Genomic DNA, 24,408 nt, shown 5'->3' on the forward strand with positions numbered 1-24,408 from the left:
CCAGCGCGCTCGCTGTGCGCACTTTTACGCAGCAGGTGGAGAGCCCGGGCCCCCGTTACGCGCGGAACGGCTGACAGACACTCAGAGAAAGGAGTTCAAAGCCTGCGTAGCCATGATGTCCTACATAAAGCAACCTCATTACACAATGAACGGGTTAAATATGGCTGGACCTGGAATGGATCTACTGCATACGACAGTGGCATATCCATGTGAGTAAAACTAACTTGTTTTTTTTCGTTTAAAGAATTGTTCCATTTACATTTGGCATAAGGTTGTCGAGTATTTTAAGTAAGTACAAAAAGTCCTGCAACGGTCATGCTCGTAAACAAGCAGTGTGTCTAGAAGTGGATCGGTGGAATTGTGTGTAAAAGTTTGAGCTTACCCTGTTCAATTCAGATAAAATTGCAAAAAAAAAAGGAAACTCTGTTTCTCTTGTTCAAATTACATATGGGTCTATACGTTTCATTGATAAAACGCAAACTCAACCCAAACTTACTTTAATGAATTGGGTTTCCGTTTTATCAATGTACATTACATTAGATAAAGTTAGATTGATCCTGCCTCGAAAATGCTTTGTTTAAGAACTTGCAGTGTATGCGTAAATGTCTACATGATTTCCCTATTGTGGTTGGTGGTGTTGTTTAATGGACCGGGTAACACAAACATGTGGTGTATAATATATATTATACTTATGATATATATGATATGATGATATGATATGATAATAATACGATCTCTACAGACAGACCAAAAACAACGCGATCATTTTATTTTCATGGACATTTATCACAAAACCGTCTTGATGTGTAATTCTTTTGTTCTTTCAATTCGATTGTATTTGTATAGCCCTTTTATCCCAGGTGCAGTTCTCAAAGGGCTTAACTGGCCATGTATTTATGACTGTTGCGATATTAACGGCTCCATTGTGGCTAACGTGGCTCTTCAGGAGAAATATGACAGCCTCAGCTCATACATCAACATAATCAATATATCAATATAATTACTAATTTTTGTTTTAATGATGTAATAATCGTGTATTTGTGTTTGTATAGCCACCCCCAGGAAACAGCGTCGGGAGCGCACCACTTTCACTCGCACCCAGCTGGACATCTTGGAGGCCCTGTTCTCCAAGACGCGCTACCCGGACATCTTCATGAGGGAGGAGGTTGCTCTGAAGATCAACCTGCCCGAGTCACGTGTTCAGGTACTGAACTAACTGGCCCATTGAAATGCCTTATGCTATTTTAGTTGCTATTGGTTTGGTAGAAAGTATTAATTAAACGGCTATTTCTATGATACAATGGACTTTTCTGTCTTTATTCTTTTACCAAAGGCCTATTATTTCCTCTCTTTTTTTTGTAGTTCATGGTGTAGATGTAGGCATGCTAACAATGCATCAGCTAACAAGCATTTTAAATATTCCATGCAATCAGGGCCTATTTAACTATGTTCCACGTGTAACAAAACCACGCCTTTAACCTGATTGTACCTCCGTTGCCGGCTTCAGGTTTGGTTTAAGAACCGCCGGGCCAAGTGTCGCCAGCAGCAGCAGCAGAGCAGCGGCCAGTCCAAACCGCGGCCCCCCAAGAAGAAGGCCTCTCCCGCCCAGGACCCCGGCCCCGGCGAGGCCATGGCCAACCCGGCGGGCAACTACAGCCCCTCCCCGGTGCCGACCGGTCCCACCCTGTCCTCCGTGTCCAGCGCGGGCGGGAACGCCGCCGTGTCCATCTGGAGCCCGGCGATCTCCCCCCTGCCCGACCCTCTGGCGTCGTCAGCGCCCTGCATGCAGCGGCCCTCTCACTACCCCATGAGCTACGGCCAGCCGTCCGCCTACACCCAGGGCTACGCCGGCACCACCTCCTACTTCACCGGCCTGGACTGCAGCGCCTACCTGTCCCCCATGCACTCGCAGATGTCAGGCAATGGGGGCGCCCTGAGCCCCATCACCGTGCCCTCCATGGGGGGCTCGCTGAGCCAGTCCCCGGCCTCCCTGTCCTCCCAGGGCTACGGCACCGCCTCGTCCCTGGGCTTCACCTCCGTCGACTGCCTGGACTACAAGGACCAGCAGGCCTGGAAGCTGGGCTTCACCACCATGGACTGCCTGGACCACAAAGACCAGAACTCCTGGAAGTTCCAGGTGCTCTGAGGAGGGGGGGTTTGGGGGGCCGGTGGGGCGCCGGAAGGGTTCCTTGGGACAGCAGTGAGAGATCGGATCAAAGCCATTTTACCCCAAGGACTTGTGATCTTTTGTTGGTATTGATTTCGTTGTCTTTTTTCTTTGAAAGCGTAGGTGTTTTTTTGTAAATGGGAATCCGTTGTGGAGGTTTGTGTGGATGTGAGTGGAGGGGGCACACTTTTGTTTTTAGGATCACTTTTAAGTGATGCTTTTAGGCCGATATGGTGTTTGGCTGTCCTTTACATCAATCCCCCCCTCCTCACCCCCCTATAAGGCTCAAACATATGAACAAATAAAGCCTTTTACTTGATAGATATAGGTTTATAATGTGAACAGAGGGGGCTCTTCAGGGGCTTTAGGGGAATGCCACTGAAGACATCCTGTTCTTCTCTCATAACAAAGTATTAAAAAAATATCTTTGGTAAGTGATGCTTCTAGGCCCATATGGTGTTTGGCTTTCCCTGACATCCCCCCCCCCCAGGCTCCAACATAAGAACAAATAAAGCCTTGTATTTGACTACAATAAGGAATAGATGAAGAATGTGTACATAAAGGGCCCTTCAGGGACGATAGGGGAGAGACACTGAAGACATCCTTTTCTTTTCATGTTACAAAGTATTAAACAGATATCTTTGGTTGTCTTTTTGTCTTTTGTGGAATCGCCTCAGCGTTGTTTTAATGAGGCATTGTCATAGAGTGAGAACACAAGGAGAGGAACTGGCTCCTTTTAGTCCGCTACTCTTTCTGAGTTTATTGATTATTATTGTGTTGATGCTACTAGATTTACATGTTTTATTTGGTCACATTTTTAGAGAGGATTTTAGAAGCCTGTGTGTTTTTAAGTATTAAAGGATTAGCCAATATGTCTGATCAACATAGTTGGTAATAAAAAAATAAAACATATGTTCAATGTGTGACATATTAAACCTTAAGTCTTGTAAACACACTTTTGTGTACTACTTCTTATTGGCATCGGAAGTGCTTCGAAGTTTAACTCAAAAGGTTTAACTCCTTGAATCATTTTAATAAACTTTTCTGCTTCTTCTTGACACCATATTGCATGTTATTTTTGCTTGCTCAGTGGCTCCCCAATAAGCAGTGACGCACTGTTGATTGGTTCTGGCGTGTTCCGGTTCGGCCATGTTTTGTCATATGGCACCAGTCCATCTTGGTTATTCTGGTTTATCTCATTCGGGGAGTGACCCAATCCTCTTAGCCTCCCTTCAGCAATGCTCTAAGTGAATTAGTTGGAATTACTCCCCTGTCTCTCTTTCTTTTTCTCTCTCACACGTTCTCTCTCTCTCACCTTCTCTCTCTCACCTTCCCTCTCTCTCACCTTCTCTCTCTCTCACCTTCTCTCTCCCACCCTTATTCTGTCTCTCACTCTTCTCTATCTGATATCTCCCTGACACCATTTGTCTATATATCTTTCATTCAATGCTTCTCAATTCTCTCCCAACGTATCTCTCTAATTATACATAAATCTTCTCTCCCTTTCTCTCTCTCTCTCTCTTTATTTCTCTCTCACCTTCTCTCTCCCTCACATCTCTCTCTCTTTGCATCTTTCTTTCTTTAACGAAATACAATGATACAGATAATCAGTCACAAAAAGTGCCTGTTCATAGGTGGATGTACCACGTTCTATGTTAAACCTCATATTATAGTTCACACAGTACAATGCAGTGGCTCTCTCTCCCTCTCCGTCGGATCAGAACCACTTCACTACATCCTAACGACAACAGCCAGGCCGCTTGCTACTTGTAGCACCGGGACACCCACCCCCAATCCTCCACCCTACTGGAACACCCACACCCTTTGCTGCTCCACCACCACCACCACCACCACCAACCCGTCCCCAGCGCCTCTACCAGCCTGTTAATCCCTGGCTGACCTGAATCCAGCCACCACCACTTGACATCCATTGTTTTATTCCTTTTTTCAGCATACATACTGTATGTGTACAAGGATCTTACCCCCACATTCATAAAAGATTGAGATTTTCCTTATTTTTTCCAAATTAACAAAATATATATATAAATATATATATATATATTACCATAACTTCAATGCGCAGTTAGGGACAAATACATTTAAAATTTAATTTAGACTTTGACAAGGGCCAACATGACCAATGAGCATGAAAGAAGCTTTTCATCACCAAGGGAAGTAAAAGCGTAGCATGAGAGACATTTCTGTTCACTCTGCGCCGACCTAATCCCAATCTGCACAAGGTTTAATCCCGTAGTCCTCCCTCTCTGTGGTGATTGGTTAATCCTCTAGAGTCTGCGCCCTGATTGGTTGATCCCAGTGCACTTGTAATCCCCCCCTTTCAGCATTGCGAGTTTCAGACAGTCATTTGCGTTGTAATCCCATGGAGCGGCAGATGTGATGGGGGATGGACTGCCATGAGCAGACCTTGAGAAAGGTGAACTCAGAGAGGCACAGGACCTTTGTGGTGTACGTCTAGTCCTGCCACCCCTTTACTAAGAGTTAGTTTAGATTGCCACCTTCTTCTTTCAGGGAAAGATCAGGGTAAATGTCTTTGGCAAAGCCATAATAACGGTAAACACCAAGAAAGGAAAATATATTATATAAAATATATTGTATATAAAATATATGTATTTTAAAAACAACAAAAAGCTTGAGATAGCGTTGGGTTGAAAACACAAAAAGTAAACTCAATTTCCATATGACAAGAATGTGGAAACAGTCCAAGTATATTAAAATGTTGCTTTTTCAAATCAAACATTTGGCCTCCATTAATACCGCTTCTACAACCATAGTTTTCCTAGAGAACGCACACAGTGGTGGAAAAACTGGTATTAGGTATAAACATGTAGATGAGGTTAGTTTAGTGGTTAGTGTTTGACTCCGAGGTTGAATGTGCTGGGTTTGTGTCGCACATGGCTGCAGTCTATCCCTAGACAATATGCCTTGTACTGAGAATACATGAAGCAACATTTCCTTGGATTATGAAGATCGATCCCTGAGGCAGCTTGCAAGGTGAATTACTGGCGGGCTCTGCACTCCATGTAATGTTCTCTATCAGAGTCATAAGAACACTGAGTCTTTAGAACTGGACCAGTAAACAAGCATGGAGTCCAAACCCCAGAAAAATTCTGAAGGCCCACCCAATAAAAGAGACAAGCCAGCGAATTGGACTTCCCTCAGGATGCAAAAACTATGGTGTTCTTTCACATTTATTTTGCCTTGTGAGTATAAGGCTAACTAGTGGGCAATTGGACTGTAGCAAAGCCTGCGCTACAGGCTTTTTTTTCTGGGCTCCTCCAAACACAGGAAGCAGGGGGTTGAGTTTGAAGTCGGTTTATTGTTAAAGTTGTGGTGACTGATACATGGCGCGGTGTAACATGTTGCCACCTAGGAGATCTCTCCCTGAGAGTGCATGGAGAAGGCTTGTTTAATCTGTGCACACGGATTGCTCAATGTACAACAGGTGTGCAGCCTCAACCAGCCTGAGTCCAATCAGACTCAGCCAGGTGAGGCTGCTTAAACCAGCCATCAGCCACACTCCAAGACTATTTTCCTGCCCAATATAATAAATATTTTCAGTATTTGTTAAAATTGCAAACTTAATAGACGATTTGGAAGTGAATACACATTTGTATGAATATACAAATGAACACTTTTTTTTCAAGGTTCAAAATTAACTGTCTAAACTAACTTTCAAATGCTGCCGTTAGCAATGGGCTTCAGAAAGCGTTGGGACCAAATATGTTTTCTTAAGAAAATGGTGTGTAGACAATGGCTACATGCCACCTAGGTTGCTGCACTACTCAACCTAGGGGACTTTAACTGGGCTCAGACAAGGACACAGGCTGGGGACGTTGAAAGCCGTTATTTCCTTGAAGTTTGTAGCTAACGATACATTGGATCTCGCTCGACTGTGTCTGGTGATGGCTGGTTTAAATGGCTGGTGTTCAGTCTCACCCATCAGTCTGGCTCGGGCCAGGTGAGGCTGCTTAACCCAGCCATCATCCACACAAACACTCCCTCAAATGGACATGGTCCAAACCTTATTTTACACAAATAATTAATACTTTGAATAATTGTAAAGCCGATAATGTCCCTTATGGGCTTTATCACAAGATACACAAAATTTAGCAAACAGTATTTGTATGGTGACTAGGCCTAGCTGCATATTTGTTCAATGGTGCCCTCTAGTGGAATGTTTGTTACATTGAAAGTACAAAAACAGTGCAGAAAAGGCACAACAAATAAGACATCCAACACGTTTCTTTATGTAACATCTATTTATTACCACAATAATATGAGAAATTTGGAAAATACAAATATCAGTTTATTTATACTTCTGAAAATCTTGAGTAATAAGAAAACAAGAAAGAAAACAATTGAGGTTATATTGTTTTTATCCCAAATTTAAGAAATCGAAAGAATCTACGGTCAAACCTACATGAGAGACACACACACCAAACCTATACATGCAGAGAATAAATCTTGCTACAATTTCAATGCATACTGTCATTACATGTCTACCGCCTATCTACCAAGATAACAAGAGAGAAGAGAGTATCACAACGTGTACCGACAGATGAACAGTGAAAATGTGAATGGGAGCTGGTAAATTGTCGCCGCCCTGTGGCCGACCATAGACATTATCTCGGGAAAGAAACAAGCCCTTCCTTAGTTACTACAAAAAAATGTAAAAACTAAAACCTATACCCCATATCACGATGTCCCCTCATATTCTGCTGATTCCAGAAGTGTTAAAAAAAAAGAGATGTTTCAATACGCAAAAATAAAAAAACACACCATAATTCACAACAAATATCAATATTGTGATTTAGTAAATAAGACGGGAGCGTTGAGAATAACTGGTTTGTCAGGTCAGAGCTCAAACACAAACACACACCCCCACCACTTCCCCATACCTGCGCCGGATGACAAGAGCCCAGGGGACACGCCTTGGTTGGCGTTTGAGAGCACGAGAGCAGGCCCTTTAGAGCAGCGGAGAGGGCGTGAACCACACAGAGCCGGGGGCCAGTTCAAGTAGCACCCTGCTGTGGAAGTTGCCGCTCCCCTTAAGCAGACTAGCCCCCAGAGCTGAGCAGCACCGCCCACCCCCCGCCCCTCACCGGACCCCCCTCTTACGGCCTCGGCCTCCCCACGCTGTGTGGGAGGCTTCCCGCTTGGCGGCTCAACCCAGAGGGAGGAGCAAGGTGTGTGTGTGTGTGTGTGTGTGTGTGTGTGTGTGTGTGTGTGTGTGTCTGTGTGTGTGTGTGTGTGTGTGTGTGTGTGTGTGTGTGTGAATCTGACCAGCGAAACCCAGCACTTGCACAAATGGGTACCCTTAACAAAAAAATAAAATAAATTTTGGCGCAGATGAAGTGCCGACGTGTAAAGATATCTCTATGTCTCGGTTATTATGATGCCGCTAACGTCTAACAAGCAAGCAGGGGGACGGACGGATGGGAACAGGAAAGGGGGGGGGGTTATAAAAAATAAAAACAAAGAGTATAGAGGTAAAACATTGAAATAAAAAAAGCTGTGCGGCGCGATGCCCTTCTAGGCGCGCTCCCCGCGGATACGGCGCGCCAGCTGGATGTCTTTGGGCATGATGGTGACACGCTTGGCGTGGATGGCGCACAGGTTGGTGTCCTCGAACAGACCCACCAGGTAGGCCTCGCTGGCCTCCTGCCAGGAGAAAGGGTGGGGGGGGGGAATTCAGTGTTCATTGTTTTGCTCACGTTAACATTTCGTAAGGGTAGACCTCTGTAGGGCTGGGCGATACAGGAAAAGATATGATCACCATGACCTTGGGGGTTTTACACAATATTAATTAACGTCACGTTATGCTTATGAACTTAGAATACCATCCTAAACAGTCTACCTGCTTGTCGTTTCACTTAGGCATAGGGGAATTAAAAGCATGAAACAAGACTAAAAATAGTTTTCCTAACTCACTTTCCAACCTCCTGTTTTGATCATTCCAAGGGCATGGCTTGTCCTTGTGATTAATTTAGCCTAATTAACAATAGCATATCAATCAAAGATAAAACTATCACCACGCTTTACGAGTCCCTGTGGTTTGACCCCAACATCAGGTCAGCGCTTGTAACCAAGCGGAGGCGATCGTACCTGCAGGGCCCCGATGGCGGCGCTCTGGAAGCGCAGGTCGGTCTTGAAGTCCTGGGCGATCTCCCTCACCAGGCGCTGGAAGGGCAGCTTGCGGATCAGCAGCTCGGTGGACTTCTGGTAGCGGCGGATCTCACGCAGGGCCACGGTGCCGGGCCTGAAACAAGCACGCAAACGAGAAGGAAGACGGTGAGAGGTCTTAATGGGATGGCAGATTGGTCGAGTGGACAAGCATTTGGCCTTAGGACAAAGGAGGAGCCATTTTGACTACAGAGCTTCAAACAAACTAAATGAGGAGCCAGAATTTCATGTTGTGAAATTCTGTGTGAATATTCTTTCTTACTTACTTTTCTGTTGACTGGATGATAAACAGTATTACCGTTAAGGTTTCCTTTATAAACTAGAATATATCATTAGTATACATGGGCCAGTAGAGCTCAACTGGCTGCGCAAGGCAATAACACAGCCAGGGTTAGGGGTTTGATTCCCAGTGGGGTAACCCAACCATGCTAAAAAATATTTGCATTCACCAAACAATTGTAAATAATCTCTATGGACGTGATCCCAGACCTTAGAGAGCAGGGGCTAGACCCAAGCAGAGAGGAGGGGCTAAACCTGAGCAGAGGACAGAGCTGAGGAGAGAGCAGGGGCTTCACCTGTAGCGATGGGGCTTCTTGACGCCGCCGGTGGAGGGGGCGCTCTTACGGGCTGCTTTGGTGGCCAGCTGCTTACGTGGAGCCTTTCCTCCAGTGGACTTACGGGCGGTCTGCTTGGTACGGGCCATGTCGCTGACTTATCACCTGAGAACACAAGAAATAATTAAGATCTGTTCTTCTGTTTATTTATTTCATCTAAAGTGCCTTCGGTTTTGATAATAGCAGCACTTCCCACGTCCCCGTTTTTATTAACATTTGACTTATTATATAGAAACTGAAAATGTCAGGCTACTTGGCAAATTTATACTTTTTATGGTTCAGGGCTGTTTATTTACAAAATAAACGCATTCATTTCTTTCCGTTTCATCACAAACGATGTTATTTGTGCGACCCCGCAAACGGGGATCACCTTGGGAACCTTCTTCACGGTCTGGGTCAGACGGTCGGGCAGCTGTTCAGAGCCTCCGCCAATGCATCCACGGACGTGTGCGACACTCGCATCCATCAATCATCGGTGAGAATCAACCAATCCAGAGAACTAAAAGCTATTCGCGGACCAATGAGGTCATAGTCTGCAGCGCTAAAGGGCGGGCTCACCACGCGAAACACCGCCCCCTTGAACACGATTATGGCCGCGGATGAAATGTAGGAGGAATCGAGCGAACCTACCAATATACAGGCAAAGAGCGGGACATAAACTTTCAAATTTTTTAACAAAACAGGACAATGTGTAACCATGCAATTATCAGGACCCCATAGAAGACAAGTGTACCTACAATACAACTAATAAACCAAATCGGAAATAATGATATTAGACGCAAAACCGCGAAGCCAAAGTGGACATGAAAGTGGAGCGGACATTTCTCAGTGGAAGTAGAAAGCCTTTCCCTGCCATCGCGGAACGAGATTCTTCCTTTTTCCAGCGTCGAAATAAAAGCCTATTTCGCGCTAATAATGTCTTTATTAAGTATAAACTTGTAAAATAAGAGCGTTACTTGTGGTTTAGTGAGAAAAAATCGGAACAAGATCCAACTTACCGGGGTGAATATGAAGGTTTTTAGCGCAGGGATATACGTGTTATGGTTGTGTAGCAGTGGTAGTGTTTACTATCTCTCTCACACAATGGAGGAACATGGCGACCGTGTCAATCATCTGGCTCCCACAATGCACCGCGGTCAATGGTACACACCACTGGTTGGTTTCGCTGCTCAGTGTACTTTCTGTTGTTGGTCAGGACGGGGGTAGTGCGATACAAAATATAATTAATTCGCTTTATATCTAATTGTACTCTGTGTTGTTGGTCCGGACTAAACGATACGTGTAAGCAGTGCTGTACAAAATATTATTAATTCGCTTTATATATTGGCGCGTTGCAACACGCGCCGATCAGTTGAATATGTGACTGCTTTATTTTCTAATGTTTCGTTAATCCAATTTGATAGATCGAAACGTCATTCATTGGTTATTAAACTGACGTTTAAAACGTGACTTGACTTTAGGAATTATGAGGACTTGTGCACAAACCAATATGAAATACTACAACAATTTAGATCCATTTAAATAAAAAAAAATCAGGGCGTTTACACCATTTATTCGGAGAAAGGTCCAAGTTGTTCAAACCCTCGCTAATACAATTATTCAGTGAATGTTTCGCTGTATTTCAAGATCATTATGCCACTTTCAGATCGCCTCCAACTGTCCTTCACACACACACACACACACACACACACACACACACACACACACACACACACACACACACACACACACACACACACACACACACACACACACCACACACACACACATTGATTTTGATAATCGTTTATTAATATGCAGTACATGAACATCTCTGTGTCTCCAGAATGCTCTTTGTTATTGGCCTCCTCATTCTTGTGAGAACAGAGGTTAGTTGGTTCATAAACGTGTCAATGTTTCTTCATGTAATATAGTCTTGTGAGGACCTGCCTGCCAGTTGGTACAGCGCTTTATCCACACTAAAACTTAGTTTCAGAGTTCAGCGTTATGGCCAGTCCAGCCTAGGCATGCATATTCTCAAACCGCGTCTCAAAGAGACGATATGGTCTGATTGAATCATGTTAACTAGAGAAATTTAGAGACATGTAGTGGTTGCAGTACCACCAAGAAGGTTCTTTGATAAACTGTCAACAAGATCGCAGTACAAGAAACACAGATGAGATTGGTTATGGATGACGCCTCTTTCGACCTCTTCGAAAGGGGGTCGAATCAGCGTGATTTGCGAATTGGTCAGGCAATGTCAGGCTGCATTCACGCTCTTTCCTTCAAACGGCCAATTTGGACTTTGGTGCATGTGTTATTGACTGCTTCTTGCCTACATTTACATTGCATTGTCATAACGTTTCAGTAACATTCAGATCGCTCAAAAATGTAGTAAAAGCCCCCCCAATTTTTTTTTATAATGAAGTGCTGTTACATGCTCTGAGTGCTGAAAGCAGCAGTCAACTATTGTTATTCTGAGGCCTTATTCTTACTTTCTTTCTTATTCCCTACACATTTTGGGACCCCACTCTCCTTCCAAAATTGTTCACCGAGAGACTCCATTCCACTTTGAAAATGTTCATATTAGCTTTGAATTGCGTGCTACCATTCAAACCTCTCATTCTCTTTCACTTCAACTACTTCAGATTTCACAAATTGGTAAATTTTAAACAGTTAACCTTGGTTCAAACATTTAACAAATCAACACACTTTGATTTTCAAATATACAGAAGAGAATTTGATATAATTTATACTTTTTTCAGAATCAACACTTGTTTCACTGCTGCTAAAATCGATTAATCGATAAAGGAGATATGATTGTGGCGTGTGCGCATATCCGGTGTGCTTCGGGTAGGAACCTGCTTAAAAACTATATTTTTCACATCATGCTATCTACACAAACGATATGTCATATGAAAGCTGAGACTCCGAGGGGTCCAACGGTACAAGGCTTATCATTTTGTGAGCTTATCACGATTAACTCGATTTGAAAGAATAACTTCAATAACACACTTTTCCTAGTTACCCCCCCAAACACACACCTGAGTGTAATACTGACTTGATTTAACCATTTCAAACGTTATCAGCTCAGCTATTCTATATTTTATCTCAAATGTATTCAAACTTTATCACTTTATCGATTTGCTTATTTTGCTTCAACCATTTTACATTTCTTAAATGGTGTGCATGTTTACATTGTTTGCTCCATTTAGACTTTTGAACACTTTGACACTTATGGAAACATACCTTCAACCTCACTTTGCACTACAGCTCTAACCCCATGTTCTGCAGGAAATACATTTTCTAGTTGTAGATAGCAATTTGTCCGGCTATGCCTGGCTAGCGTTTCATTGCCAATGCGATTAACGTTTTTGTTATTACAATAAAACACAAACTTATTCTGGCGCGTTTAATAAATGTGATCTTATAATATATGGTAGATGTATATTATAAAATACTCTTTATTTGACACAGAAATGTTTTGGTTCAACAGTAGTGTAGGGTGGAAATATTAATATTTATAGATATGGCAATATGCTTGAAACACGCAAACATTTGAGGCATTAGATGAACGATAAGTTGTTGAAAAGGCATCTCTGAAGTATTGCATGAATAATATATACCTCCTATTCCTGTCTAATTAAATTGTATAACAAGCAGGAACTCAATATGTGCTTACGGAAGGCTGTTCTATTTTTGTCCTTATGAAACAGGCTGAGACCTGTCTGTTAGAAAAGGTATTTACACAAGGGGAAGGGAATACTGCTGGAACAAAAAACCCTGTTCACATCAATTAGACATTTGTTTAAACATAAATTCTGGGACCTTAAAATCTTCAGGTTGGCATTATCTTTGAGGGAGTTACACCAATTCTCAGACTAATTCTCAACTCACTGTAAAGGAAAACCTTTGCCGAAAAACATTAAACCCATAATTTTAACACCCAGACACAAGACCACATGTCAATTGAACGACATCGACTAGGAGGTGACATCAGTGAAGTGAGGGATCTCAATGAGAAGAAAACATTGATACACCCGTTTATGAACAGATTTTATTGTTTCTTTATCATATACCTTTTTTAGAAAACTAAATTTTCAAATATGGGTGCTTTACATTCAAGTAAACTGCGCTTCTTAACTTTGAGAGCCTCATCTGGACAAGGGTTACAGGTGTATTTAGGTTAATAGTCAATGTTGGCTGAGGGAAGCAAACAAGGGAACTTTGTAAAAAGAAAAACTGGGGCCACCAATAACTAGAATTTAGAGCAAACCAGAAAATGCCATTCTGAAAATGCATGGCTCCATGTAACTATAAAAACAAAGATTGAATGATTCATATTTTTGTCAAGAAATCATTGGTCATAAAATGGAATAATCTCTAGAGCTAATAGCCCAAGTGTTAATAAACAGGATGTGACAACAAATATTGAGGTTAAATGTTACACCAGAATCTACTTGTTGATTAACCATCAATTTTTAATTGCTTGTAATATAAGGGGGGTATAAAGGGGTGTTAGTGGTAGCAACGTTAAGTCTCAGTTAATAACAAAAGAGAGTTGGCAAAGCGTTATCACCTTGTTTGAGAAGACTTTGTTTTCAGGTTACTTTATTCAGTTATTCCAGTTCACGTATATTCTTCGAAATGGATGAAAAAAGAGAAGGAAATATAATCTTTTACACAACTAATATCATTAACAGCCATTCACTCATTCAGCTTCCTCCTAATCCTGTGCAAGTGAGTACTCCAACCAGTCCGTTCACAAACTTCTTGGTCCCTCGTACAATGTAGAACAAACAAGTACCAAAAAAAAAAATCAACATAAATTAGAATTTCAGCAATTCCAATTTTTCTGTATATTTCTTCTCTATAGCAAATGTACATAAAAATGGCACAGTCACACATAGAGCAAAGACATTAATAACCACTATATTCGCTTGATCGTCAATCTTTCATACTCTGCCCTCCCCAGTTCCCCCTCCATGTTTGAAAACTTTATGGACACGGTGTATCTCAACCATCTCATTGGCTGATTATACGGGGGCCGGAAGGGGAGGGGGCGCACAGGGCGGGCCCTAGGACTAACGGGCCTCCTCCCACGCTGACATGTGCTGTAACATCCAGACTTGCGCGATGGAGAGGGAAGTACACAGAATTGTCCTGTAATAGACCAAGATTACATGCATTTCTAAAATGCAAAACCTTAATCCCAGTTAATGCTTGTACCCAGCGCCTAGTCTAGAAAAAATAATGAAAAAAAATGAACATAAAACCTTTTGCTAGTCTTCTATTGATATAGGCTGTTTGTCCAACATCTCTGCAGTGTCTTGTTTAATGTACCACATTGTCTTTAGTATATATATATATATATATATATATATTTAAGACTATTGTCCGAATCAATCACCACAACATGACCGGCTGGACAATAGACACTTTCCGGTACATTTCATACTTTCTGTAAAAAGTCAATTTTTTAAGTTTTTAATTACAATTCATTAAAAATACGGGCCAACAAAAATAATGGTCATATGACAGTCCCCTGTCCTGCAGAGGCTGTTCAATGTCAGCTTTTCTTCTACGCGGCATAAGTTAATTTCGACATCCCTGCCAAACACAAAAGAAAAGGGGTCTCTCCTATTCTGTACATATTTCGGTCTCCGGCCGTGCAATGGCCAGCTCCGCCTGGAGGAAGGCACCTTGGCCCAGAGCCGTGGTGTAGGCTCTGTTGCTGTGGACCGCGGTGAATGCGGGAGTAGGGAAGGTGCCGTGGCCCAGCCCGCGCTTCTGGACGGGCGCCTGTGGCTGAGGTACTTGGTGGTAGTCGTCCAGGTTGTCATAGTGCGAGGGGGCCGCCTTGCCGCCGCGCTTGTGGTAGGAGTGGTCCTGCTCGGCGTCTGGGTGGGCCGCGGCGTGGTGCGGGGGCGGAGCCCGCATGCTGTGTGAGCGCTCGGGCTTGGAACGGGCCGGCTGCTCCCTCCAGGCCGGCTCCTCGGTGCCGTGGTAGCCGCCGCCGGGGGCCTTGGCCTGGTGGCGGTCGGCCTCGGGGCGTTCGTAGCGGGGCACAAAGCCCCTCTTGTTGGGGTGCTCCTGCTGCCAGTGTTTGGACCGGCCGGATTCCCCGCAGAGCTCGTCGGCGCCGTGCTGGTATTTGGCGTCGTGCGGCGCCAAGAGGCTGTGGCTGGAGGAGGCGGACAGGGAGTTGGACGACTGGCACCTTCTGGAGTCGCCCTGGTTGGCCGGGCCGTCGGGCCGGCAGGTCTCCACGTACATCAGGACGTCTGCGTCCGGCGCCAGGCCCCTGGGATGGGGGTGTCGGCCCTCCTTGGCCTCCGCCGCCATCTGCGCCGCCTTCCCGGGGTCCGACTTGCTGCGGAGGTGCAGGCTGTCGTAGCCCGAGGGGTCCGGCGCCGGGTACACGCCCACGTTGTCGTACTGGGACAGCACGGGCCCCTTCATCTTCTGCCGGGCCCGGCTCTCCCTGCGGATGGAGTGCATGCGGAGCCGCTCGCACTCCTCGGGGTCCCAGGACAGGTAGACGGGCCCCCCCTTGGGGCCGTGGCCTGGGGGCATGTCCCTGCTGACGAAGCTGTGCTCCTTGCCCGGGGGGACGCCGTGGCGGGAGAGGTAGTGGTAGCCGCTGGCCTTGCTCCCCGAGTGGCGGCCCAGCGAGGCTCCCAGCTCCCGGCTGCCGTACGAGTGGACGTGTCGGAGGCGGATGCTGCCGTAGGGGTCCACGTCGTAGAACGGCGCCTCCAGCGGGCTGGAGCCCGAGTAGGGGCTGTAGCGGTACTGCACCCGGCCGTTCTCAAAGTAAGGCTGCAGCTGGGTGACGTGGTAGTCGGCCTGCGCGGCCTGCTGCTGCGCGGCCTGCTGCTGCGCGGCCTGCTGCTGCGCGGCCTGCTGCTGCTGGAAGGCCTTGCAGGGGAAGCCCGGCCGGTGGTAGAAGAAGAGCTCGTCGTCGGGGGGGACCTCGGTGCGCAGGACGGGCACCGAGCGGATGGCGGAGGGCACGTGCATGGAGTGCACCCTGCGGATGGTGGGGTACCCGGGGATCCGGTCGGCGGAGACGTAGCCCTGGCCCTGGACCAGGTGCCCGGGGGAGATGTACATGCTGCGGGTGTGGCTGCTCCGGGACTTGACGGAGTGGTGGGTGGACCTGGGGCCCAGGGTGCTGTAGCGACCGTCCATGTGGGCCCGGTGCGCTATGTGGGGCTCCGACTTGGAGACGTAGGAGTGGTGGGGGGCCGGCGGCGGCGGCGGCACGACGTCGGGCCGGTAGTGGTGCTGCGCCGGGGCGGGGGGGCCCGCGGGGATACTGCCGTGCTGGTGGTGGTAGTAGGCCGGTCCGGGGGGCTCCAGCGAGACCGCCTCCCCCTGGGTGTGGTACAGGTAGGCCGGCTGGTGGTTGCTGGACTTGCGGGGGGACGGCGGGCCGTAGTGGGGGGCGTCGTCCGGATGGGCTCTGGGCATGGACCCCTCGCTGTGGCTGAGGGCGGCGGCCGCCAGCTTGCTCTCCATGGTGCGGACGGGCGGGGCCGGGGGCGCGGGGCCGGGGGGCTCCCTGGACGGAGGCTGCGGTGTCTCGGGGGCCCCGCGGGGGGGCCGCGCTGGCTCGATGGCCTCCCACGGCTTCTCTGTCACCTCTGCTGTGGTGGGAGCCAGGCGGGCGCTCACCTTGGCCTGTGACTGAGGCTGGGCCAGCTGGGCAGCTTGTGGCCGCGGCGGGGCGGGGCCGTAAGACTGGGGAAGGGGCGCGGCCTGGGGCGCGGTGTGGGGCGCGGCCTGGTTCGTCTGGGGCGCGGCCTGGTTCGTCTGGGGCGCGGCCTGGTTCGTCTGGGGCGCGGCCTGGTTCGTCTGGGGCGCGGCCTGGTTCGTCTGGGGCGCGGCCTGGTTCGTCTGGGGCGCTGGCTGTGAAGCTGTCTGAGGTGCGAGGGGGGTTGCTGTTTGGGGTGCTGTTTGGGGTGCTGTTTGGGGTGCTGGTTGTAAAGCTGGATGGGGTGCTGTCTGGGGTACCGTCTGGGGCGCTGTCTGGGACTGGGTGTCCGGCTGGGCTGGAGGTGTGGGCTGAGTGGAGGGCTGAGTGGAGGGCTGGGGTTGTGGTGGATGCTGGGACAGGGAGACGGCCACCGGCTTGGGCTGGTGGGCCATCAGCGAGGGGCGCTCTGTGGGCTTTGGAAGGGTTGGGGGCGGCGCGCTCTCTCTCAACTTGATCTGGGGAAGAAAAACATAAAGCAACATTTTACAATGTTTTACTATCCTATGTAAAACATAGATCTATGTCAACGTGTATATAAAATTTAAATATTATTTTACTTAAATAAAACCCTGAAACATTAGAAATACCTAACTACTATTCACAAGAAGTTGCCGCAGCTCAGAGTTAATCAATGAAGAGCCACTCAGGGTTCCTCTTTGCCCAAAGAGCCAGCAGCCGTACCTCAGGAGCAGGCTGTGGCGCGGCAGCGGCCCCCTTGCAGCTGACCGTGCTGCCGGGACCCGAGACGCTGGCAGACGTGCTGGTGCTAACCGGTAGCGGAGTTGCGCCAGGTGGCTGCCTCTGCTGCCTCTCTGGACTCCTCTGGCCGAGGGGACCCTGGCTGGCGGAGCCGGCCAGGAGGGGGCCCTGGTTCAGAGGAGCGGGCTGGGCTGTAGTGTGTACACTGCAGCCCGTCTCCAGGGTTGCTGCTGGCGAGGGCTCGCTGGCGGGCGTGCGGCCGGGTGGAGGGTCCGGGCGCGTGCAGAGGGGTTCCCGCGGCGGCGGGACTCCCCCCGAATGGACGGCCGTCGACTTTGGTTTCGTGGAGCTTCCGTCTGAGGGGCCCTCCCTGACCGAGCGAGGCTTGGGCTGGGGGGCCACGGGACAGGAGTTCGCGGCCTCCAGCACGGAGGGGGGCTCAGGGGACTTGCTCTGGACCTGAACGGAGGCCTGCTGGGCCGATTCGGCCAGGACCAGGGCCAGCATGCGGGCGGAGGTCTTGGGTGGGGGAGGGGGAGGGGCGGAGTGCTGGGCTGCAGGGGCGAGAGGAGGAGGAGGGGCTGGGGAGGGGTCCTTTGAAGTGTCCAGTGCTATGGCTCCTAGGGGGGGAGGGACAAATAAACAAACAGGGGGAACTGTGGTTTTATAGAGAGAGAGAGAGAGAGAGACTGAAGAAAAAGACGATGTGGGAGACGGAACGCATGCAGGCTCTTCGGGAGCAGGAAAGAGAAGGAAGCGTTAGGCACGGTGCTCAGGCGTCGTGCGACAAGACGTCGCTCAACTGAATTCCATGCAAGGAGTAAGAAGCATAAACCTGTGGAGCTAAACCTACAAGAAGACAGGCATGCATTGTTAAATGCCAGAGTGAGCACCATACATAAAGGAATATAACAGAAACATTCTCGTGTGTGGTATGATTATGTGTGTGTTTGTGTGTTTTGGCGATGGCGTTCACCTACCTTGGTGCTCTTTGGCGGCGCCGTCCCGCGATGGCTCCGAGCTCCCTTTGAGTTTCGACTCCCGGCTGTCGGCCGGGGCAAGTTTGCCCTGCAGCTCCAGCTGGAAGGCCTGGCTGAGGCTGGCCTCCCCGCCCGGCGACAGCTCTGTGGGGAAGAGCTCCGAGGCGGACAGCCAGTCCGCGCTGGCTGACTTCCCGCATTTGATGGGCGAGACGGCCTGCGTGGGTTTGTCCATGTACGAGTACGACGTCGTCATCACCCTCTTGCCGCCCGCCTTCTCTCCGGCCGCGCGTCCGGGCTCGGCGGGCGGCAGCAGGAAGTTGAGGGGCCCCAGGGGAAACGGCGAGAGGGCCTCGTCGGCGACGGACGAGACGCTGCCCGAGCCTGGGGTCCTGAAGCAGAGCCCCTCCCCTCCGGCCGCGCCCGTCGTCTCGTCCAGGGGGAAGGCGTAGGACGTGTCGGGGGCGCTGCACTGGAAGGACATGGGGTCAAAGTCCAGCGAGGCCACGCCCATGTCGGGCGGGCTGAGGTCCACGTCCTCGCCGCCGTTGGCGCCCGAGGCGGCCGAGCAGCGGGGCGGCGAGATGAGGGCCGGCACGCGGATGGGGCCGTCGTCCCCGTCGCTCTCGCCGCCGCCGGCCGCCGCCGCCGCCGCCGCGTCCAGGTTGTCGTAGGAGTCGGACTGGCGCCCGCGGCGGTGGTGGTGTGGGTGGTGGCCGCCGTCCAGGAGCTCGTTGGCGAAGGAGGGGGAGAGGGCGTCGCTGCTGGAGCGGGGCCGCCGCGGACGGTAGGCCTTGGACTCTCCTGGGAAGAGGGGCAAATGCAACTGCTCAGTCTGGGCTCTGGACGGGATGTGGGTGTCGACACACATGATCTGAACCACTGGACATGATCCAGTGGGCTTAAGGCTATAATGGTACCGAGACAGAGGGATTCATGGGCCGTTACCCTGGACGTTGTGCAGGGACGTCAGGGACTCTTCACTCTTGGCCGATCTCAGCGTTGCCGTGTCTCCTCTCCCACCTGGAGCACAGCGAGGGGGGGGGGTGGAGAAAGTTGTTACAACCACATCACAGAGATGGACCGGAGATACTTATAATATATGTAACGCATTTAATAAGTATTCTCTCTGACTGCGACTACTGAAAGGGACATTGTCCTCTCGCTCTTGGCCCGGTGTCAGGTCTATTCATGGAGCCGTTTTTCATAATTAAACTCTGCGGGGCTTACACAGGCTAATGCTCAGAGGACATTGAGCAGCTCCCCCCTAGAGCCTCAAACAGGCAATTTAACGGATGGCTAGTAATGCCATAGGTGCCAGGATGTAGTCGTTATATAATCCCAAATTGACAAGAGTTCGAACCAATAATAATGGATTTATTTAAGTTGTCTGGAATTCATGTAAAGCAATGATTAAATTCAGGAGAGCATGCGGCAGCCCTTTAACCTTTAACTGCCGTTTGTTGTTCTATTGGTAGCAGCAAATATTCACATTCTAGGATACACATTCCTGTCCTCTCACCGGCTAGGGCCATGGCTTTGAGCTCGCTGGGCTCGCTGGGGTTCCTCTGCAGCTTGCGTTTGGACATGGAGGACGACTTCCCCAGGTTGAAGAAGGACCGCCAGCTGCCCACCGGGGACTTCTTGGTCTTGACCGGAGGCCTCTTCCTGGGAGCCGGGAGGGAGACAGTCGGGTTAGATATACGTCTGCTCAAACACGGTCCATGGATTCACTATATACTAGGTTCTTTGTAGACACGATTTAAGACTGACTTTTTTTTCTTCTTTTTCCAGAGACGGACAGTAGACATTATAGACAAATATAATAGGAAGCATTGATTGACACTGCTGGCATTAGCCGCGTCAGCATTCAACTCTGCTGCTTGGTGTGGCGGAGTGTGCAGTGCTTGTGTTTTCACACCGTAAGTGTGAAAACACAAGCGATTGGTCATTTGGGGGATTGTGAGGAGAGAGAGAGAGAAATAAATACAAAATTCAAGTGGGTAAAATAAAAGCAGGTCATGAAGTCATGCAGGACCATTTCAATCCCAGAAACAAATGCAAAAGCACAACTTGCCGAATGCAATGTTCTGACCTAGTTGCCGAACCCTTAAGTAAAATTCCCTTTCAGACTCATGCAGTCTCACTCTGCACACCCGCTGGGGGTGAGGTGAAAGGGGGGGTGTTACGTACCTCTCGGTGGGAAACTCGATGACTGTGTGGAACTTGCCCTGCAGGGCGGCGGGCCCCTCGCCCACCTCAATGTACTTGCTGTCCTCGGTGACGGGGGAGTTGATCTGGGCCTGCGTGCGGGCCTGGGCCTCCTCCAGGGTGAGCAGCTTGGTGGAGGGAGAGGACACCAGCAGAGACTTGGGCCGCGACAGCGAGTTGTGGCCTGGGGGCGGAGGGAGGGCAGGGGTGAGTTTCTGTTCAGGGAACCTTTTCATTCTCCCCTAAGCTGTACTTTACATTTGACATTTGCCTTTAGTGTAGTCAACAGTCGCAACGTAAATGCTAATCCCCCCCCCCCCCCCCCCCCCATCTAAAAATGAAACGTCCCAACAAAACCCAGTGAATGAAAAAACATTTTGGAAAGGCCGCTTGCTGGGAAAACATAATATAATTAATGCGTTATTGGGTGTTTGTAATGAAAACCAGCAAACCAACCAAAGCTGACTATTAAAAGCAAGTGGGAGAAGATGTAGCAGGCTATCGTTGAATAACCACAGATGTATTTGGTAACATTTGTTGTTAACCTTTTCTTTAGTCATTAAGTCCACAGGAATGTACTGTCTTTTAACAATTCCAAACAGCTTAGGAAACTATGTCTTCTATAAACCACCAGAACTACACCTAAAAGGAGACAGCTGCTGCCACAACACACACAGACACACACTAACACACACACACACCTGCGCCCTCCCGTATAAGGGAGCTGAGCTTGGCGCTGAAGAGCACGTCGGTGTGGTTGAGGATGAACTCCACCACCACCGACTGGATGCGCACCTCCATGAAGGCCGCCGTGCCGCTGAAGCAGGCCGACTCGATCTGCTTCGACCTGGGAGAGGAGCGAGAGGCGAGAGAAGGCAGGGGAGTGGATGGGCAAAGGCCAAAGGAAAGAAAATACACGCTACTTTAAAACATTGCTGCAGTGGGCGGCACATAAGTCAATACGACTTGTAACAACCAAGGTTTGATGCCTTTCCTATGCTAGAAGCGATTCCCTCTCTTTTTCGACCCACTTTCCTGCCTCTTTTCACCGTCCTGCTATCCTAAAAGGTAATCCTACTAATTATTGTTTAGTAATTCAGAGTAATAAAAGTCAAAAGTGACAAGCATTGAATGTGATTCAGAGACACGTCACTATGGAGCAGATACGGGTTAGGCTCCTTGCTCAAGGATGCGTTCAGGTTAGTCTGCGGATGTTGGGAACCAAAAAACAGCACTTTTAGGTACAGAGTAAGATTTCTACCCTAAATATCACATGGAATAAAGACGCCATGGAGAAAGAAGGGGGAATATCAACAGAAACACAGTGTGCTCGCCCCCCACCTCAGCAGGTTGGGTGCCCACACGATGGCCAGGTTCTTGCTGTGCATGTTGGTGATGTAGCTGAACGTGGCCAGGTGCGACAGGTGTCTCATGAGGAACTCCAGCGTCCTGTGCACATCAAAAACCAATCAACGATTAGCACGGTTTACTCTGGGGTGTATACCCTGGGCATGCATATCCTCAAGCGGCCACCGGGTGGGGCTGTGACTCTTCACTGGACCTGTAATGCGGAGGGGGCAGCTGCTGGATGACGTCATGGATCTTGATGAGTCGCTCCTCGTCTGTGGCGGCCGATACGGCATCCTTTAGGGAGGGAATGATAGAGAGAGAGAGAGAGAGTAGAGTAGAGTAGAGTAGAGTAGAGTAGAGTAGAGTAGAGTAGAGTAGAGAAGAGTAGAGAGAGAGACAGAGAGGGAGAGAGACAGAGAGTAGGGTAGAGAGAGAGAGAAAGAGAGAGAGAGAGAGAGAGAGAGAGAGAGAGAGAGAGAGAGGGACAGAGACAGAGAGTAGGGTAGAGAGAGACAGATAGAAGGGTAGAGAGAGAGAGAGAGAGAGAGACAGACAGAGAGAAGGGTAGAGAGAGACAGGGAGAGAAGGGTAGAGAGAGACAGGGAGAGAGGGGGAGAGAGAGACAGAGAGAGAGAGAGACAGACAGAGAGAGAGACAGAGACAGAGAGAGAGAAATCAAGCGTTTGTTTAACAGTAACAGGAATAGCCCAATGAAAACAACACCAAAGTTAAGGTACGTTGCAAGGGGAGGACATTACGAATACAGATTCCAAACCCCATCCCCCCTAAGCGTCTACCTCCCTACCTCCCCCCCTCTGTCCTCATCCCCGCTGCCTCCACCGTGTGTAAAGCTGCCATAACAACGAGCAAACATCTCCCCTGTCCTCAGGGACGGCCCTGTTTTGTTTGGAGAGCGGTTTCTTATTCCACGTCGCCCCGAGTGCAGTTCCCCGCATTTGTAATGACAGGGTGCACTTTGTTCAATGCTATTATTCCAGGGGCGCCTCGCAGCTAAAGCGTTAGCGCGTGAAGAAATAAGATATTGCGTTCCCCCGCCTTCCCCGTAACGGCCTGAATGGATTCCTAAAGGAGAATTAGGCCTGTAGATTTGAACGAATGCAGTTTGTACTGACTCTGAGACCCACTGTTGTTCCTTTTGGGGGGATACAAACATGACAAGTCCACCTTTATAACCACATTTATAAACAAATTAATGGATGTTGTTGGAAAGAGATTGATACACATACAGCGGGAGAGAGGGAGAGAGAGAGGGAAGGAGGGAATGCTTTGCTCAGTTGGTCACAGGGGGAAGGTAGGGTTTCAGATATGAAGGCAGGGATAGAGGGGGTGGTTTCGGGGGGGGGGGGGGGGGGGTAGCCTGGAAGATGCTTACAGAGAACTTCTCATAGAGCTGGTAGGTGAGCAGCGGGTTAGGCAGCTCTCGAAAGTAGAGCTTGCATAGCGAGCCCACACAGTGGATGTCCTGGATGTACACATCTTTGGTCAGGTCCGGGATCTGCTCAGAGTCAAACTCGTGCCTGGAGTCAGAGGGAGAGGGACAGGGGGCAGCAAAGAGGGAAAGAAGTAGAAATATCGGGTTAGAAAACACCTTTTGGCTCTGTCCCCTTGTGACTAATGTAAATGCTAACAATAATCAATGCACGCACCAAAGGGTTAAAAGCCTTTTTGCTTATTTTCTTCTCCATAACAGGACTGTGACACAAGTGAAGAGTTTCAGATAATCTACTGATAAGTTATGTTGATATGTGTAAATAGAGGATCATGCTTCACAGAGAGTGTGCAAATGAGCTTTCACAAAAAACTCACGATTGGATATTGCTCCAAAGCCCTCTAAAACCTGAATCACACAACTCTAAATCCTAAATCAAGACACACACACACACACACACACACACTTCTAAATACTGAATCTCACACACACACACACACTTCTAAATACTGAATCTCACCTATACTATGCGTAATTGAAAAGATTTAGCACAATCCTTTAAGATTACCCGCACGGTCAAAAGCTCACCCAATGCTATGCTAGCAGGAAAACAACAGGTTATAGGGTTGTTCAGCAAGACATGCTTGTACCTTTGCTCTTAAAAAGGAAGCCTCCCTATCACATGTCAACCGGCAAAAGGAATGTCCATTTTTATGACGGCAATAGGCCTTGCAATAGGCCTTGGAGGAATGTTAGCAGTATAAAGATGGGGATTGTGCCCGGGCTCAAAATCCTGCTTCTGGTGAAATACTAAAGATTCAGATGAGTAAAGGTTAAGCGTTCGATTTCCAACATGAAAAAAGGGCATAAAAAGACACAAACTACAGATACATCAGTCAAGGCGTGTGCGTTTACTGGCTTTCTGGCTGGCGTGTTTGGGCTACCTGCAGTCGTCCTAGAGAACAGGCACCCAACAATTAAATTCAATTCAA

At 48.6% G+C, this 24,408-nt stretch overlaps 3 protein-coding genes across 7 annotated transcripts in view; 1 reads left to right on the forward strand and 2 right to left on the reverse strand.

Annotated features, from left to right (window-relative positions):
* Positions 1-112: 112 nt before the first annotated feature.
* On the forward strand, positions 113-2,146 carry crx (cone-rod homeobox; the record flags this gene model as incomplete). The annotated part of the gene is made up of 3 exons (XM_079738301.1): positions 113-209; positions 1,053-1,204; positions 1,508-2,146. 3 exons carry the CDS (start codon positions 113-115, stop codon positions 2,144-2,146), a joined length of 888 nt encoding a protein of 295 aa, XP_079594427.1.
* A 4,282-nt stretch (positions 2,147-6,428) lies between these two features.
* Positions 6,429-10,117, reverse strand: h3f3c (H3 histone, family 3C). The gene is made up of 4 exons (XM_079738307.1): positions 9,984-10,117; positions 8,947-9,090; positions 8,294-8,447; positions 6,429-7,849 (listed from the first exon to the last, which is right to left on the reverse strand). The coding sequence occupies exons 2-4, from the start codon at positions 9,072-9,074 to the stop codon at positions 7,721-7,723; spliced, it is 411 nt and encodes a 136-aa protein (XP_079594433.1). The 5' UTR covers positions 9,075-9,090; positions 9,984-10,117; the 3' UTR covers positions 6,429-7,720.
* Positions 10,118-12,856: 2,739 nt separating this feature from the next.
* The window catches only part of arhgap32b (Rho GTPase activating protein 32b), a 78,638-nt gene continuing 67,086 nt past the window's right edge, over positions 12,857-24,408 (reverse strand). For all 5 annotated transcript variants that reach the window (XM_079738284.1, XM_079738283.1, XM_079738285.1 and 2 more), the window contains 10 exons: positions 23,360-23,504; positions 22,178-22,260; positions 21,958-22,065; positions 21,318-21,463; positions 20,599-20,800; positions 19,928-20,073; positions 19,354-19,428; positions 18,406-19,209; positions 17,408-18,045; positions 12,857-17,181 (listed from right to left, as the gene is read on the reverse strand). In XM_079738284.1, the coding sequence (XP_079594410.1) occupies positions 14,605-17,181; positions 17,408-18,045; positions 18,406-19,209; positions 19,354-19,428; positions 19,928-20,073; positions 20,599-20,800; positions 21,318-21,463; positions 21,958-22,065; positions 22,178-22,260; positions 23,360-23,504 (4,924 nt within the window). In that variant the 3' untranslated portion in view covers positions 12,857-14,604. The remainder of the gene's footprint in view (positions 17,182-17,407; positions 18,046-18,405; positions 19,210-19,353; positions 19,429-19,927; positions 20,074-20,598; positions 20,801-21,317; positions 21,464-21,957; positions 22,066-22,177; positions 22,261-23,359; positions 23,505-24,408) is intronic.

The sequence above is a fragment of the Pollachius pollachius genome, assembly GCF_949987615.1.
Source record: "Pollachius pollachius genome assembly, chromosome: 6".
Lineage (NCBI taxonomy): Eukaryota > Metazoa > Chordata > Actinopteri > Gadiformes > Gadidae > Pollachius > Pollachius pollachius.

What these genes read in the sequence shown, in the direction of transcription:
- h3f3c (XM_079738307.1), bottom strand. Translation starts at nt 9,074, where the DNA reads ATGGCCCGTACCAAGCAGACCGCCCGTAAGTCCACTGGAGGAAAGGCT. An exon ending in AAGAAGCCCCATCGCTACAG is followed by an intron (nt 8,448 to 8,946) that starts GTGAAGCCCCTG and finishes TGCTTGTTTCAG; the next exon opens with GCCCGGCACCGTGGCCCTGC. An exon ending in CCGCCATCGGGGCCCTGCAG is followed by an intron (nt 7,850 to 8,293) that starts GTACGATCGCCT and finishes TTCTCCTGGCAG; the next exon opens with GAGGCCAGCGAGGCCTACCT.